General features: G+C 38.3%; 1 protein-coding gene across 2 annotated transcripts in view; it reads left to right on the top strand.

The window, feature by feature from the left end:
* Positions 1 to 17314, top strand: part of LOC124621289 (zinc finger protein 91-like) — a 49624-nt gene extending 32310 nt beyond the window's left edge. Inside the window, exon 7 of one of the 2 annotated variants that reach the window (XM_047147130.1) lies at positions 14871 to 17314. In XM_047147130.1, the coding sequence (XP_047003086.1) occupies positions 14871 to 16365 (1495 nt within the window). In that variant the 3' untranslated portion in view covers positions 16366 to 17314. Of the gene's footprint in view, positions 1 to 14867 lie in introns of both variants that reach the window. The other variant, XM_047147129.1, reaches the window with a different exon arrangement.
* Positions 17315 to 17335: the final 21 nt, after the last annotated feature.

Genomic DNA, 17335 nt, shown 5'->3' with positions numbered 1-17335 from the left:
TCTGTCTGTCTATGGAATCATATGCTTTTTTAAAGTCCACAAAGGTAACTACAGTGTTTCTTGCCTGTCTGACTTTCAAAAGTGTTCTCAAGTTCCAGATCTGTTCGATGCATGATCTCCCTTTTCTGAAGCCTGCCTGGTATTCCCCAATTTGCAGATCTGCTTGTGGTTCTAGTCTGTTTAATAGCACCTTAGAGAAAATTTTGTATGTAACTGGTACTAGCGAAATGCCTCTGTAATTGTTTGGATCTGACTTATCACCCTTTTTATGTAACGGATGGATCAATGCACATTTCCATTCCTCTGGCACTTTCTCTGTGATCCAAATTTCGGAGATAATCTTATGGATTTTTTTGGTGATGTTTTCATCTTGGAGTTTCCAGATCTCGGCGATAATACCATCTTCTCCGGCAGCTCTGTTATTTTTCATTTGTTTTATGATTTCCTCTATCTCTTCTATTGTGGGTGGATCAGAATCGGCATTAGATGTGGTCTTTTGGAATGTTAATTTTCCTGTAGGTTTTTTGCAATTAAGAAGTTTATCAAAGTAATGTTTGAGAATTTTACAGTTTTCTTTTGTGTTTGTTCCAAGGGATCCATCTGTTCTTCGGAAGCAGAGGCTTGGGGTTTGATAGCCCTTAATATTTTCTTTGAAAGTTCTGTAAAAATTTCTTGTGTTATTTCTTTTGAAATCTTCCTCAATTTCTTTTAGTCTGTTATTGTCATATGCTCATTTTTCCCTTCTGATTTCCTTCGATGCTAGTTTCTGAACTTCGTGAAATTCTTTCCATGTTTCTGAATTTCTGTAGCTACTGAACTTGTCCCATGCTTGCTTTCTTCTCTCAATGGCTTCATCACACTTTGCGTTCCACCACCTATGTTTGCGTTTTCTAGGTGGTTGTCCCCAGCACATAGTCTTCTGAACTGCCTTCGCCAGATCTGTCCATGTGTCTATTGAGTGCCTATTAATTTCTTCAACGATTTTATCCCTGTTTATCTTCAAGTATTCCGGATCAGGTTTGACTATTTTGTTTTGCGCTGTCTGTTTCAGTCTTGGGATTGGCCTAATCTTAACTTGTAGCAAATAATGATCAGACTCGAAGACTCCTTTACGTGTTCTGACATTTAGAATTTCCTGCGAATTTTTCTTGGATATGGCCACATGATCAATCTGAAATTCTCCCCACACTGTGTTGGGTGCTTTCCATGTTGTAAGTTTTCGTCTTGGTTTTTTAAATTGTGTTGACATGATTTTGAGGTTAAAGTTTTGACAATATTTTATGAGGTGTTCCCCATTTCTGTTCGTGCGAATATGTGCTGAGTATGGGCCTGTTATTTCTCTGAATTTTCTCTCCTTACCAAGCTGCGCATTGAAATCACCCATTACAATTTTCACATGTCTTTCTGGTATGTTGTTAGTTACTTCCTCCGTGTCTTCCCAGAAGTCTTCAATTTCTTGTGGCTTCTTTCTGTTATGGTCATTTGTAGGTGCATGTGCGTTGATAATTGTGTATGCTTTATTACCTGATTTGAAGGACAGTGTCGAGATACGTTCTGATATTGAATTGAAGTCTATGATGTTATCCATGACTTGATTTGTGTACTGCAAACCCTGTACCAAACAATAATGGTGTTCCTCTTCTGACAGCAGGTTTACCTTTGTAAATCCTGTAATGTTCTGTGTCGAAATGGTTTTCATCTACGAAGCGCGTCTCTTGGATGGCAAGAATTTTGATGTGAAATTTATCTAGCATGTCTGTCAGTTGTTTTAGTTTTCCAAGTTTGAACAGAGTGTTTGCATTGAGAGTGCCAAGGTAGTGCTTGCGAAGAGGTTTTGAGAAGCTCCGACTCTTCTCCTCATGATGTTCCTGGTCCCCCAGAATCCGATGACCAGGAAAGTCCAGTCCGTTGACTGGGGCCTGGGGTAGCGGATTTCTTTCCATTTGTTCCATCATGATTACTTCATGTTGAAGTTGGTTGTGGTGACCTTCAACAAGATCACGGTAATTGCAGACTTGATTGTTGAGATCAAGCCATATTTCACTGCCGCACCAACTAGGTAAACAGACGCAGACCACTAGTCGCTGGATACCAGAACAGACACTAATGGATTTCTTGATGTTGTGTGTTTGGTCCGCGAGAGCTATTTTATTTCGCTCAAGTCCGCCGGCAAGCCGGTGAGGACCCCCCTATCCGCCACCTGGGACGCGCCACGTCGGAGTATCACCTCCCCGCCTGCAACAACACCGTAGTAGGTTCGTATATATATATATATATATATATATATATATATATATAAACAAAGATGAGGTGACTTACCGAACAAAAGCGCTGGCAGGTCGATAGACACACAAACACACACACAAAATTCAAGCTTTCGCAACAAACTGTTGCCTCATCAGGAAAGAGGGAAGGAGAGGGGAAGACGAAAGGAAGTGGGTTTTAAGGGAGAGGGTAAGGAGTCATTCCAATCCCGGGAGCGGAAAGACTTACCTTAGGGGGAAAAAAGGACAGGTATACACTCGCACACACGCACATATCCATCCACACATACAGACACAAGCAGACATATTTAAAGACAAAGAGTTTGGGCAGAGATGTCAGTCGAGGCAGAAGTGTAGAGGCAAAGAAGTTGTTGAAAGACAGGTGAGGTATGAGTGGCGGCAACTTGAAATTAGCGGAGATTGAGGCCTGGCGGATGACGAGAAGAGAGGATATACTGAAGGGCAAGTTCCCATCTCCGGAGTTCGGATAGGTTGGTGTTGGTGGGAAGTATCCAGATAACCCGGACGGTGTAACACTGTGCCAAGATGTGCTGGCTGTGCACCAAGGCATGTTTAGCCACAGGGTGATCCTCATTACCAACAAACACTGTCTGCCTGTGTCCATTCATGCGAATGGACAGTTTGTTGCTGGTCATTCCCACATAGAATGCATCACAGTGTAGGCAGGTCAGTTGGTAAATCACGTGGGTGCTTTCACACGTGGCTCTGCCTCTGATCGTGTACACCTTCCGGGTTACAGGACTGGAGTAGGTGGTGGTGGGAGGGTGCATGGGACAGGTTTTGCATCGGGGGCGGTTACAAGGATAGGAGCCAGAGGGTAGGGAAGGTGGTTTGGGGATTTCATAGGGATGAACTAACAGGTTAGGAGGTTAGGTGGACGGCGGAAAGACACTCTTGGCGGAGTGGCAAAGTGATATTTCCAGCAGAGAGTACGAGTGTAGGACAGTAAATCTTTGACAAGGGCTGTTTGGTTGAATCTGGGAGTGGGGCTGAATACGTAACCCACCTCCAAACCATAACCAAAAAAATTTATTTGCCGCTTTCAACACTACCGCCGCTATAAAATCCACCATTTCTAGTTCACAAACAGTTCCTTTCACCTTTTAAACAACCATTTCGGCTAGTTCTAATAACTTTCGCTTTATTTCTATTTTCGTTTTTCCCACATACTGCCAGAAGTAGGTGTCTGTATGTGTGGATGGATATGTGCGTGTGTGCAAGTGTATACCTGTCCTTTTTTCCCCCTAAGGTAAGTCTTTCCGCTCCCGGGATTGGAATGACTCCTTACCCTCTCCTTTAAAACCCACTTCATTTCGTCTTCCCCTCTCCTTCCCTCTTTCCTGATGAGGCAACAGTTTGTTGCGAAAACTTGAATTTTGTGTGTATGTTTGTGTTTGTTTGTGTGTCTATCGACCTGCCAGCGCTTACACACACACACACACACACACACACACACACACACACTAGAAAGAAAAATTCCACATGGGAAAAATATATTAAAAAAGATGCTGCGACTTACCAAACGAGAAAGCGCTGGTAGACACACACACACACACACACACACACACACACACACACACACACACACAAACTTGAAGCTTTCTTAATCCACGGTTGCTTCGTTCCTGATGAAGCAACCGTGGGTTGCAAAAGCTTGATATTTTTTGTGTGTGTGTGTGTGTGTGTGTGTGTGTGTGTGTGTGTGTGTGTGTGTGTGTGTTTTTATTGTGTCTATCTACCAGTGCTTTCCCATTTGGTATATGTATATTAACTGCACTACAATACTCCTGATAGGAGAAAGATATATTTTTTGCTCTGAAACACTTCAAGCCAGATGTCATAAAATCTTATCTAACTACGAAGTTGTTTCAATTTCCACATCTAGATACCTTAATCACTTTTTGATTGCACAGTACTGTCTGTGTGAACATAGTTTTCCATTTAGTACAATATTCCAATTGCCAGTGCCCTGCCTAACCACAATATTGTTGCTTAAGTCACAATGTAGATACTTTAATTATTACCATGCCATTAACTATTTCTGACATAGAGCTGTTTAGGTTTTTTTTCCCCCTCCCATCAATCTACATCTACATTTATACTATGCAAACCACAGTGAGGTGCATGCCCGTACACCAACTGTTATTTTCTGTTGCCTGTGGAAGGTGGGAAGATTAAGGTTAATGTTTGTTGGCTACAAGGCGATTTAATAAGAAGCACTAGCTAAATCAGGTTTTGAAAGGAGCAGTCCCTGTTTTTGTCTTCATTGAGTTAGGAAAATTGGAACAAACTTAAATCTAGATGGCTGGGTGGGGATTTGAACTGACTGCACACAAATACAGGATTGCTTTAGCTGTAAAAGTACCCTTGGCAGTGCTGCACAGTTTCTGCGCTCTGTAATATTTTCTGGAGTTATTACCCTTACTCACAGATTACATACTTTTTATGACTTCTTAAATAATTATAGTTAATGGTTTGTGCTCCCTTTGTATCTGTATATCTGGAATTCTGAGATAAAAACAATTGTTTTAAAGATATACTCTCTAAATTTTGTTTCAGAAACATTCACATTCAAGAGAGTAGGGTTCAGAGTCCAATCGTTGATACTCAGATTTCCTATTCTTAAATTTGCTATTTCAGCTTAGGTACCCGACTTAATAGCTGTGGTGGGCAAACGATTTTGACATGCGATATTAGATGTTAAAGTTTGACCAATGCAAAACTACAAGCTTTTTATTAACTTTGTGAAATGTATCCTTTTGTACTATTAAAAATTGACAAAATATTTGCTATCAGAGCACATGATATTCCAAAATGCTAAACAAGAAGAATGACCTAGTTGACCATTGCTGCAGTCCTGCCAGGGCTTTAGACCATGTTGATTATAAAATTCTACTAGGGAAATCAAAACACTATGGTGTTAAGAACTTTCATGTTGTGTAGTGGAAAATAGAAATTAGAGGGTCATATTCAAAAATTATATATGACAATCTAAAATTTAATTTGATGTAGGGAAACATTAATGATGATGATCCTCATATTTCAGTATTTGACAAAATCCTGCTCATTTGACATCAATAATTTATCAAAGACACTGGAGGGCAAGTATACTGACAAGGGGCCCAAACACCATGACACCAAACAGAACCAGAAGTATAATATACCACACTCTTAATGGTCAAAGCAAGGAAGTTGTCGTAACCTTTCTATAGAAACTCATATTATGCAGCTTCAAACAAATTGAGTGACACACACTTGAAGTTGAGCTAAATGGGTTCACACTTTATTTACTCCATGCATGAAATTCATGTGCATCCAGGTGGTTAATAAAGTGAGGTGGCACCAGCATATAGATAAGTTAACCAAAACACTCTGCCAGGTTTCCACTTAAAAATTTCTCTCAATTTGTTGACCTGCAGCAGAATGGCTAGCATACTTAGCATGCCTTTGCTCAGTACCATCCTTTAGTGTATTCCTCTGGAACTTTGCATCTAATGCAGGAGCCACTTCTGGGACTGCTGAATTATTAAACTTGTGTGACAATATATTTGCTCAGTAATGGTATTTATGGTAGTTAATAAGAGTGATAGACTGAAATTTACAACCACAGTAACAGAAGTTAAAATAATTCCACATAAACTATGAATCTGTGTCTAGGGTCTAGAAAGGAGTTTCCAGTTGTGGTGCAAAAACCTGTAACATGTTAGTTATCTAGCAGAAGATGGGAAATTTCCAAAATTAAAATGAGAAATTTCTGTAATTTATCAGAATTGGACTTGCAGATTTAAATTCTTGAGAACAAAAAACTTCATATTAAACATGCTGGTACTGGCAGAAGTAAAGCTGTGAGTACCGGGTGTAAAGCTGTGAGTACCGGGCGTGAGTCGTGCTTCGGTAGCTCAGTTGGTAGAGCACTTGCCCGCGAAAGGCAAAGGTCCCGAGTTCGAGTCTCGGTCGGGCACACAGTTTTAATCTGCCAGGAAGTTTCATGCTTTTAATGTTTCCAGTATACAGACAGTGTGCAGTGCTTTCTGAAATCATTGAAATTATATAGCTGCTTTTCTTGTAAAATTCACACAGGGTGATTCCATGAAGTTACAAACTTTCAGGGATGACGGAGGAGAATAGATGTTTCAGTTTAACCCTTTAACTGCTCTGAACGTGTTAATGCGCGCGCCTTTGTACCTGTCCCTGTGTGCTCTGAACGTGTTTACACGTGCCACCAGTCCTTCTACCTGGTACTCTGAACGTGTCTACACATAGACATGATCACAGTAGGACTGGTGGCGCACATAAACATGTTCAGAGCGCACAGGGACAGATGCAGAGGCACGCATGTTAACACGTCCAGAGCAGTTAAAGGGTTAAGGTAAGAGTTCCTAGTCAAAAAATGACAGAGTCCAAAGTTATAAGTGAAAATTGTTCTGTTACCTCTGACTGTGGAATACATGTGCTGATATTGTTGCTAAGAGCGTAGGGAAGGCTTTCAGAGGAAGTATTATAAACCAAACCAAGAAAAAATTCTAATAAAAATGGGCTCTAAGAGCCATAAGCACTTCTTCCATAGAAGGTATGTTATCACAATAGCGAGAAGAATGAGGCCCCTAGCACTTAAGGTATGCTTTTTAAAACTTATATTTACTGTACTTTTTTCTTGTTTTGATCAATGCTACCTCCTCCAAAAATAAGGAAACCAAAGAGCTTGCAGTAGAAAACAGTTATATGGGTATCGAAGATGAAAAATTGCTCATAGCTCTGAGGTGTGCATTTTAGAGCTCGCATGTTTTTTCCTTGTTTTGGTCCATACTACCACCCTGTACATGTATTCCACTATCAAACGTACCAGAAAAAATTTTTCTATTTAGATTCTGTCATTTCTGCTGCAGGATCTATCATCTCAGATTGATAAATGTACCAGAATCTGTCACCCTTGAACATTTGTAACATGATGGAATCACCCTGTATGTCAAGTAAATCTCATAATTGTCAGTATGAATAGATTATCATCATGTGTTATTGGTTGTTAATATATTTAACAGAAGTGTTCTTTAATAAATGCCTCTGTCTGTTAATGAATGACATTACTTGTTCCACATCCCTGAAGGCTCTCCTTCATTACGCTTTGTGATTACGTGAATGAATTTGCACTAGTCAGACAGAACTGTGTTTTCAACAAAATGAAGATTATTTAGATACAGTCCATTAACTGCTGTTTTTCTTCATTTTCTCAGTTTATGGTTCTGAAAACTACCTCTAGAGCTACTGAGAGCAGTTTTGGATATATCATTTCTCCATGACTGACTCATAAATTCTAAATTTCTCACTACCCTGGTGAAGTCCAATGGAGGTTGTAACACGGACTTAATAGTTTCTTCTGTATACTAACAGTGTAGGTTTCGTTGTATTGTCCTGTTTCATTCTCTTCTTTCTTTGTACTACATCCACTTATTGACACCAGCGTGTTCCTTTGTCTTCTCAAAATGTAACATTCTCCCTTTGATGTTGGTTGAATCATAACCCCCCCCCCCCCCCCGCCCCCCGCCCCTGTGCCCTTGTGAGGTAGAATCATTACAACATTGTCAAAATTTTGGCAAAGTGTCATCTTCTCTAAATATTAAAAAAAAAAAAAATTGTCGGTTGTGTTAGTAATACATTTCCTCAAACATTAATAATTGTTTCCAAAACTTTCCCTTCCTTCGAACTTTAAATGGCTTTATACACCAGATCTGTTGTTACTTCCAGAATGTAATTATTTTTGTTATTAACTAGTTGTCCTTTATTTAACTATAAAAAATTTAAGAATCATGGAATGCTTGAACAGTTTTTGTCTGTTGTTAATTACTGTGCATCTAAACTGATGAAATGTCTTCACAGTGGAAGTTCTGTCCTGTCCTGTCCTGTTTTCTTCACATTGTTACTATTTTTCAGCAGTTTCTTACCAATTTACAGTGTATCTTCTCATATCTGCTGCCACATTTCTAAATAGTTTTGTTTAATTTAGCATATTGTACCATTTGCTTCTGTTTTATAGATGTCTCATTACATTTCCTTTTCTCTGCATTCTTCATATTTGCATGTACTGATGTTGGCACATTTACATCTGTTAAATAATGTTTGCTTTTGTCTCTCTGTATAATATTCAATTTCTAAGGCGGTGACCGTTGCGCTTGATTCAGTCTGGTACACTTCTTTATTCTTAAATAATTTCTCTTGGTCTAAATTTCTCACATCCTGCTTGATGAGTATTTTTCTTTCTAACTTTACAGTAAAACCACACTGTTACGCTTTTCAAGGGACTTCAGAAAAATGGTGTAAAATGTGGGAAATAATGTTTCAAACTGTAAAAGCTAGGCACAGGATACCCCCTTGCACTTTATGTATGATATGTGTGCATAAAACATCAAAAGACTTGTCAGGGAGTTGTTTATTATCTGATGAAGGTTTATTATCTAATAAAAATTGTTGATGTAACTGGAACTGATAACTCTCTGGGAAGTAGAAACGTTTGACTCAATTTCATGTCATAATCAATGTTTTTGAAAACCTGCATCTGTCATTCACTATAAAATGAAATAATGCACTAGTTACATATTTTTTCATGCTTAACATGATGTGTTCCGAGAATTTTTTCTCATTGTCAAGTGGAAATGTGTACATAAGTATTTTTTGTGTAGTGTTTGAATATGTGTCGTTCTGTGTCGCTTGCACTGTAGTCGTCTTTTTGAGGTTATCAGGTACTGTGCCTCATCAGTTATGTAGAAAACCACACACCACACACACAGTCATTCACATCGTCTGTTTGTGTGACATCACAAAAAATACATATGTAAATACTGCACTTGACAACGAGAATAAATTCTCAAAACATGTTTTGCTCAGCATGAATAAAATACATAACTGGTGCTGTGTTTAAACTAAAAACATTTGAGCAACGCAAAGTGAATGGCAGTGTCAACTAGCGCTCCAAGAGGCCATATGCTGAAACGTGCTTAAATATGGTTCAGCAAAGGTGTCATGATCACAACAATTACAAAACTGCGTTTGCGCAGTAGAGACAGCTTGGAAATGGTTGTGGTTGGTCAGGATATCTTCATTCGAATGAATCTAATTACTCCCATCAGCCACCATGCAAAGTGGAGTTTGGCAGTGACAGGAGATATGGCACGAATTGTTCAAACTTTTACACCTGTACCGGTTCAAATCCATTGAGTAGTCCCCTGGTGTCAAGAAACTTAACCACGCAATATTTGTAAACATACTGGATGGCCAACATCATGCCAGCATCATTTTTTCTCCACAAACATTTTTGCATAATGCATAAATTGCGGGAAAATTATGACGCAAAAGCAGGTGCAAATTAACATTGTGGACATAGGAAATTTGATGGGACCGATAAAAAATGTCGTAAACAGCAGGAAAATGTTAATTCCGGGAATGTAAAAGCGGCACTATTCTTGATATATATCTTTGTCCTAAACTGCAAGAGCTTACAACCCTTAATATTCAAAAGTGATTAAGGCCATCACTTCCAGTATAATTTCTAATTTCTTTGTTATTTGATGAAATATCAGTCTTTTTTTTTCCCTTTCCAAGTCCATTTTGTGTTTCTTTTCTTGTGGAAGAGTGTTCTGCCAACATACGAGCTCTTTCAGTTCTGGTATTATGACCAAAGTTTACAACTAAAGAATCATGTTGTAATTTTCATCCTACTTTAGCATTAAAAACCACCATTATCAGTTTGTCGTGAGATATACATCTATACTATACCAACCGTCATGAGTTGCATGGCAGAGGGTACGTCCCATTGCACCAGTTATTGGGGTTTCTCCCTGTTCCATTCACGTATGGAGTGCAGGAAGAATGACTGTTTGAATGCTTCTGTTCCTCCAATAATTATTCTTATCTTATCTTCAAGATACCTAAATGAGTGATGTATAGGGGGTTGTAGTATATTGTTAGAGTAATCCTGTAAGCTGGTTTTTGAAACTTTGTTAATAGACTTTCCCAGGATAGTTTACCTCTGTCTCAGAGTCTTCCAGTTCATTTCCTTCAGTATCTCTGTGACTCTCTCCCACTAATTACTCAAACCTTTGAGTTTTCATGCTGTCCTCTGTGTATGTTCAATATCCCCCGTTAGGCCTATCTGGTAAGGGTCCCACACACTTGTACAATATTCTAGAACTGGTTGCACAAGTGATTTGTAAGCAATCTCCTTTGTAGAATAATTGCACTTACCCAGTATTCTATCAATAAACTGAAGTCTACCACCTGCTTTACTCATTCCATTTCATATACCTACAAAGTGTTACACCCAGATATTTGTACGAGTTGGCCCACTCCAGCAGTGACTCTTTTTGTTTTGTGAAGTGCAAAATTTAAATTTCTGAACATTTGGCGCAAGTTGCCAATCTCTGCAACAAGGCATGACTGAATATTTATGCAGCTTCTTTCAGATAGTACTGAATTACAGAGAACTGCATCATCTGCAAAAAGCCTGATTTTACTATTAATATTGTCTGAAAGATCATCAATATACAATATGAACAGCAAGAGTCCCAATATACAGGGTGACACAGAGTAACGGGAATGTTTGAAATGAGTAGTGGCAGCCATGGGCAGGTGGCAGTTAGCGAGTAAATAGTGCGCCATTTCGGTAATCATGGATCAGTGAAACGGACAACAGCATGTGTTAGCCATAAACAATGATAGTTTGATAGGGGCACAGAGGGAGTTTCGATGTTTCTATAATTTAGGACCTCATGACGTCGTTCCGTCGAAATGTGTGATAAAATGTTCTATTAATAACTTGGAAGAGGCTGGATCTGCCCACAAGAAGAAACTAACAGGACGACCAAGAAGTGTGCATTCTCCAGCGAACATTGATGTTGTATGCGAGTCTGTCTTACGGAGCTCATGGCGTTCAATTCGTAAGCAAGCAGCAGTTGTTGGAATGTCCTGGGAGGGTGCCCACAAAATTCTTCATCGTAATTTGAAATTTCATCTGTACAAACTACAGATGGTGCAACAATTGAAGGACAAAATTACCAATTACGATTGGGATTCTGTCAACAAATGATAACAAAATTAAACAATGATGATGAATTTCTAAACAAGTTGTGGATGTCAGATGATGCACATTTTCATCTCACAGGTTATGTGAATAAACAGAACTACCGTTACCGGGCAAACACAAATCCTAATGATGATCATGAGTGCCCTTTACATGCTAGTAAAGTGACAGTATGGTGTGGTGTTTCATCACATGGGATTATCGGACCATATTTTTTCGCAAATGAACAGGGAAACACAATAACTGTCAGTGCCGATCGTTACATGGAGGTGTTACGAACTTTCGTTACACCTGCATTGAACAACTTTCCAAACGTTCAAAAAGCCTTGTTTCAACAGGACTGAGCGACATCACACACTGCACGGCAATCAATGGCATATGTGCGAGAATTGTTTGGCAGCTGTGTGATCTCATGATTTGGTAACATTCCCTGGCCCCTTAGACCATCAGATTTATCCGTTTGTGATTCCGCCCCCCTCTTTCTTGTGGGCTACCTCAAGAGCAAAGTCTACATGTCCCGACCAAGAACCCTGGATGAGTTTAAACAGAAAATTTGGGATGCAATTCACAGTATCCCAGCTGAGATGTTGCAGTGGTCAATGAGGAATCTCATCAGCAGATTCCACGAATGTATTCGTATAGGATGAAGCCAACTAAAGGACGTAATTTTTAAGAAATGATAAATGACATCAGTGTTTCGTAAATGGCAAAGTTGAAGATTTCAGTTACTATGAATGCAATTTCTTTCCTTCATAACTTCTAGTTTTACTGGATTGCGGAAATGTTCCTGTTTTTCTGTCACCCTGTACTTCCTTGGGGCACACCCAAAGTTACTTCTACATCTAGCAATGAGATTTGCTGGCGTTCACTACTTTTCGTATCCGTCATCAGAATGTGAGCATGTTTTCAACAATTTCTTTAATATCTTTTCTTTATTTTTAAAAAAACTCTTCCTCTTTCCTGTAGTACAGTTTTTAATTTTAAATTTTACCATGAAGCAGTTGGGTTTCTGAGGTCCACATTGTTGGCTGTTTAACCAAACTGTGTGTAACGTGGACTGGGCGCAGAAATAATTTGGTATGCCACAAGACCAGTTAGTCCCAAAATTCTTTAACTAGAACACCAATGCCCCAACAACCCTACCCATGATACTGTAGCCCACCAGAGTTTGGCAGGATATGTAAATATTGTTGACAGTTAACAAAGATGGACAGCTGTTTCGACAAAGTCCTGAGTGCTTAAGAATCTTGGCACTTGGCAGCGACATGGCCATTTCACATGCTGATCACGGGCCATCAACAGGTATCACTCTTTGTGATTCCCATTACCTATAAAATGACCCATCAAGTTTGTTACCTTATGGAAAGAAACTTCCATAGAAACGCTGACTACTGCATGATGTGTACAGAATGATGTTATAGGGCTAGAGATTATTGTTACGTAATGTCAGAAGGTTAATGGAATCCCTGTCAGATTCCCTATATAGAATTTGCAGCCGAGTCAACCCATTTTTCAACCAAAATATACCGTGGATCCTCTGACCACAAAATTGTGCCCTGTAGTTGAGAGAAAGTACAGGTACTACCAGTTTACAAGAAGGGTTACACAGGTAATCCACAAAACTATCGTCCAGTATCATCGTCATCATCCTTCTATGGTATGGTCTTTACAACAATATAATGAGGTATTTGTTTTGTAAATAAAAATTGCATTTTCTTGTTGCACTGGATTTTATTTCTCTCAGATGCCTTTTTTATCCATCTTGAGCGGGAAGATGCCATTGTGATAGATGGCGCTGTAATAGTCACAAACGTATAAGTACGTTGTATCGTGTAACATTTAGCCAGTGCTAGCGAAAAAAGTGGTCCAACTAAAACAGTCATATTTCTTTACGTACTACATGAATATGTAATAAAAAATGGGGGTTCCTATTTAAAAAATCGCAGTTGATATCCGTTTGACCTATAGCAGCGCCATCTGCTTTCCCCCTTAAAGCTGTACGAATTTCTTTCTTTGTAGTTTTTTCGTTTGATGCTTATTTCGTGAGATATTTTGCCTGGTCACTATCAATGGACCACCCTGTATAAGCAGATCTTGGCAAGTTTTGAAAGTGGCGCAGTGGTTGACAACTAATTTCAAACGTTCAGAAACGCAAAGTTGCGCATTTCGTGTAAGGCAAAAAATGCAATATTCAGTGTCTAAAATACACTGTAGGTGCTAAAAAGCTTGAACTTTTGTCATCTGATTGTGCAGTAGAAGCTCGAAGTCTGGAATTTCGCATGATATGCTATTGTGTAAATAAATACTACTCTTATCCAATCTGTGTGCCGTACATTCTTGAATTACCATACAATTAACTTCTCATAATAAACTTTATTTTATTTTATTTATTTATTTTTTTTTTTTTTTATGAGAACATTACAGTAACTGCTTAACCCAGAATCTCCAAATAAACATAACCTTGAACACATTCCAAAAAATTCATTTGCTTTCTCCAGTCTTATTTCAATGTTTTAGTGCAGCTTTAGCTCCAGAGCCAAGATTACTCTGACCTAGGATGATGATACATGGAGGTGGTATTTCCTTTCACGAAGTTGTTGTGATTACCATCCCACCTGAACGATGTGCGCCATCCCTTGAGGTTGTGCTCACCTGTTTATTAAATAATTTTACCAATTCATGTGTTCATGAGCATCCTTTAACACACAGGTCAATGTAGGATTACGCATCACTCTTCCAGTTGGATATGTAATAACACATTTCGTAAAAAGCTCTCGTATTAACCATCGTAGAATATTGCTGACGTGGTTGGGACTCGTATCAGATAGATCAAATGAAGGATATTGAAAATATAAAAAGGCCAACATGAATAGTGATGAGTTTGTATGACTTGCAGGATGCATAACTGAAATGCTGAAGAACTTGAAGAAAAGACATAATCCATTTTATGAAATTGTATTTTGTTTAAAGATCCAGTATGGGCAAAGGAAAATACTACAGTCCCCTACATAATGCACTCACATTGACTGTGTAGATAAGATCAACTAATTACAGCAGCACATCCACATTTAAGCAGTCTTTTTCATACGTTCATTACACTAATGAGATGGGGAGAAACCCAGTTATATGGTGCAATGGGAAGCCATGCACTTCAGAGTGGTTTGCAGAATGGATGTAGATGCACGCTATGAACATCCAAATCAAGCACTGTGATCTACCATTGCTGCTTCCCTTAATGTGTAGCAAAGTGTAGTTAAAGGCCTTCCTCCCACTTCTTAGTAGCAACCTTTTGCATTGTACGTTTTGTTGTTATTTACTTCATTAGCTGTATCTTATTATTGATAAATAATGAAGTTTAAATTTGTTGTTTGATCTTATAACAGGTACAATCAGAAGTTTGATTCTGTATATTTTATTATTAATATTGATTTTGTGAACACATTTTTATAATTTCAATACACTGGAGATTTTATTTTCTTAATGCATTTTTTAATATTTACCTTTGCTTTTAGCAGTTTGCAGAAACGAGAATGGACAAGTAACAGCATCAGGTGTGATGGGTGCAACCTGCTGTTTATGAATTTGAACAGGCTACGTTCACACAGAGCAGTAGTTCATAGTCGTTTGCATTTTAAGTGTCAGATGTGTAGCAAACTCTTTGGGCAACAAAATAGTTTGAAGCAGCACATCGCAATTCACAGAAAAAGATATACTTGCAAAATATGTTTTGAGTCATTGCCAACATACCAGCTAATGCTTTCACATCGGAGATCTCATATCAAGAAGGGACCTAACTCAAGTGAGATACCTGATGATAAAGATCTGGATACTGTGCCTTGTATACCTGAAAACAGAGACACCAATGTGTGTATTACTCCTGAAACCACAAAAACAGAAGAATCACCTGCACAAGTGAAAATTGAGTCAGAGACTTCCATTGAAACTGTATTAGGCAGTGAAGTTTTAAACACAAGCAAAGATGAACAATCACTGCCCGAAACTGGAGGTGAAACTACAATCTATGAATTCTCAGATGAAAGGCTCAGTGCTGCAACAGACCCTAAAGTTAAGTTTGTGGAGTCTTCTGACTTAACTAATAATAGAGATGAAGCTGAACAGAAATTTCATCCTTTAACAGAGGTTGAAGCTCCATTATTAAATATTATCACTCCTTTATCTGGTGGCATTGACAGAAGAGGACAAATATTTCAGGAACCTGAAATTGTGGAAGCTGTTAATTCCATTAAAGAAGACAGCTTACAGTATGAGCATCAAATATGTCAAGTTGAATATGACTCAACTTTTGTTGACCATTCTACTGTGCATGAGATTGTTACATTTGTTGACAGTGAGGCATCAAATAATAGTACTGAACTCTATCACTGTTCGACCTGTAATAAAATATTTACTACCGAATTGGCTTACAGGAATCATGCATCAAAACATTCTATGGAGAAAAAATTTGTTTGTGGTACGTGTAAGAGACCATTTGCACATCAGTGGGCTCTTGACAGTCATTTAAGAATACACTCTGATGAGAAACCATTTGCTTGCAATTACTGTGGTGAAAAATTTTTGTTCAAGCGATCATTAGTTGTACATGAGCGTATACATACTGAAAACAAATCTTTTAAATGCAATGTATGTGATAAATGTTTTAACTCTGTAACAAGACTGAAGCAGCACATCATTACACATTCAGATGACTGGCCATTTCGATGTACATTTTGTTCCAAAGAATTTAGACGCAGAGAAGCTTTGAAAAATCATGTAGCAAAACACACAGATGAATGTAAATTATGTAATCACAAACCTGATGTAAAAGGAAGAAAAGAGGGTAATGACATACTAGAAGAAGTTGCTGATAGTAAAATGGAGGAACCAGGCTCTTCCTCAGATAACACAATTATCTTTGGTGAATTTGGTTCATCAGATATTGTTATTGAAAGCCATGCAGATTCCACACCTTTGATAAATGACAGTAATGTTGCTTGTGAATATGTCATTTGATAAGAATTTGAAGGAAACTTTGTCTCTCAAGATCAATACAGAATTGTACCATAAAATTGTATGACGGAGTTAGACATCCATTGTATTAATTTGCCTGCTTCAGTTCAGAAGCCAAACCCATTTTGCCTGTAATAGAACTGTAAATTTTATTGTAATTATCTTTTCTATGTGTTACTTGTGTATAATATATTTTGTAATGAAATCTTCAGCTTCATAGTATGACTTATTTCTACCATCACAACTCAGTAAAGTAATGTAAATTTTGACACAAATAAGAACTGTGAGACTGTTTCGCCAAAGCAAAACAATTTTGTATACATTATTTGTTCAGTATTCTTTTCGGATACATGTGTCTTGTTATTCATGAATTTGTCAACAGTGTTTCTGAACTGTCATTATCATGATGTGTGTTAATTATTGGGGATAACTGGAATCAATTTTTAGACACTCATTATATGCAGACCTGCAGAAATGTAATGGCTCCAAATTTCCGAATTTATGTGGGAACTGTTAAAAGCTTTTTATGTAAAATGAATGTTATTAACGTTGTACATCTGTATTCTTCCCCAACTAGAGACCAGTTTGTTAATTCTGCCACTGCAGAATGTTTGACTTCGTTGACAGCCAAATCTTATCTCGGCTTGCACCACTTCATCGCTATTAAAGTGAAGTCCTCGATATGGGTGAAAATGTGATGGAGTCAAGTCAGAACTGTACGGAGAACAATTGGTAACAGTGAACCCAATGCATCTGGCACTTGTGTGTGATTTGGTGGTTTGCTATTGTCATGCCAAAGGAGAGGATGCTTCGTGTGTGGAAAAAATTTTCAAATTTGAAATCGGTCAAATGTGCTGTTTCTTGTGCACCAGCAGTTACTTTACGCACTACCATGTTATGTGCTACAATTCAGAGCCCTTGTATCAGCTGTGGGCTGCAAATATGTAGTTATGAAGAATACAGATGTAGAATG

Source organism: Schistocerca americana, chromosome 1 (genome assembly GCF_021461395.2).
Source record: "Schistocerca americana isolate TAMUIC-IGC-003095 chromosome 1, iqSchAmer2.1, whole genome shotgun sequence".
NCBI classification, from domain to species: domain Eukaryota; kingdom Metazoa; phylum Arthropoda; class Insecta; order Orthoptera; family Acrididae; genus Schistocerca; species Schistocerca americana.
This window is presented reverse-complemented; position numbering and strand designations above follow the sequence as displayed.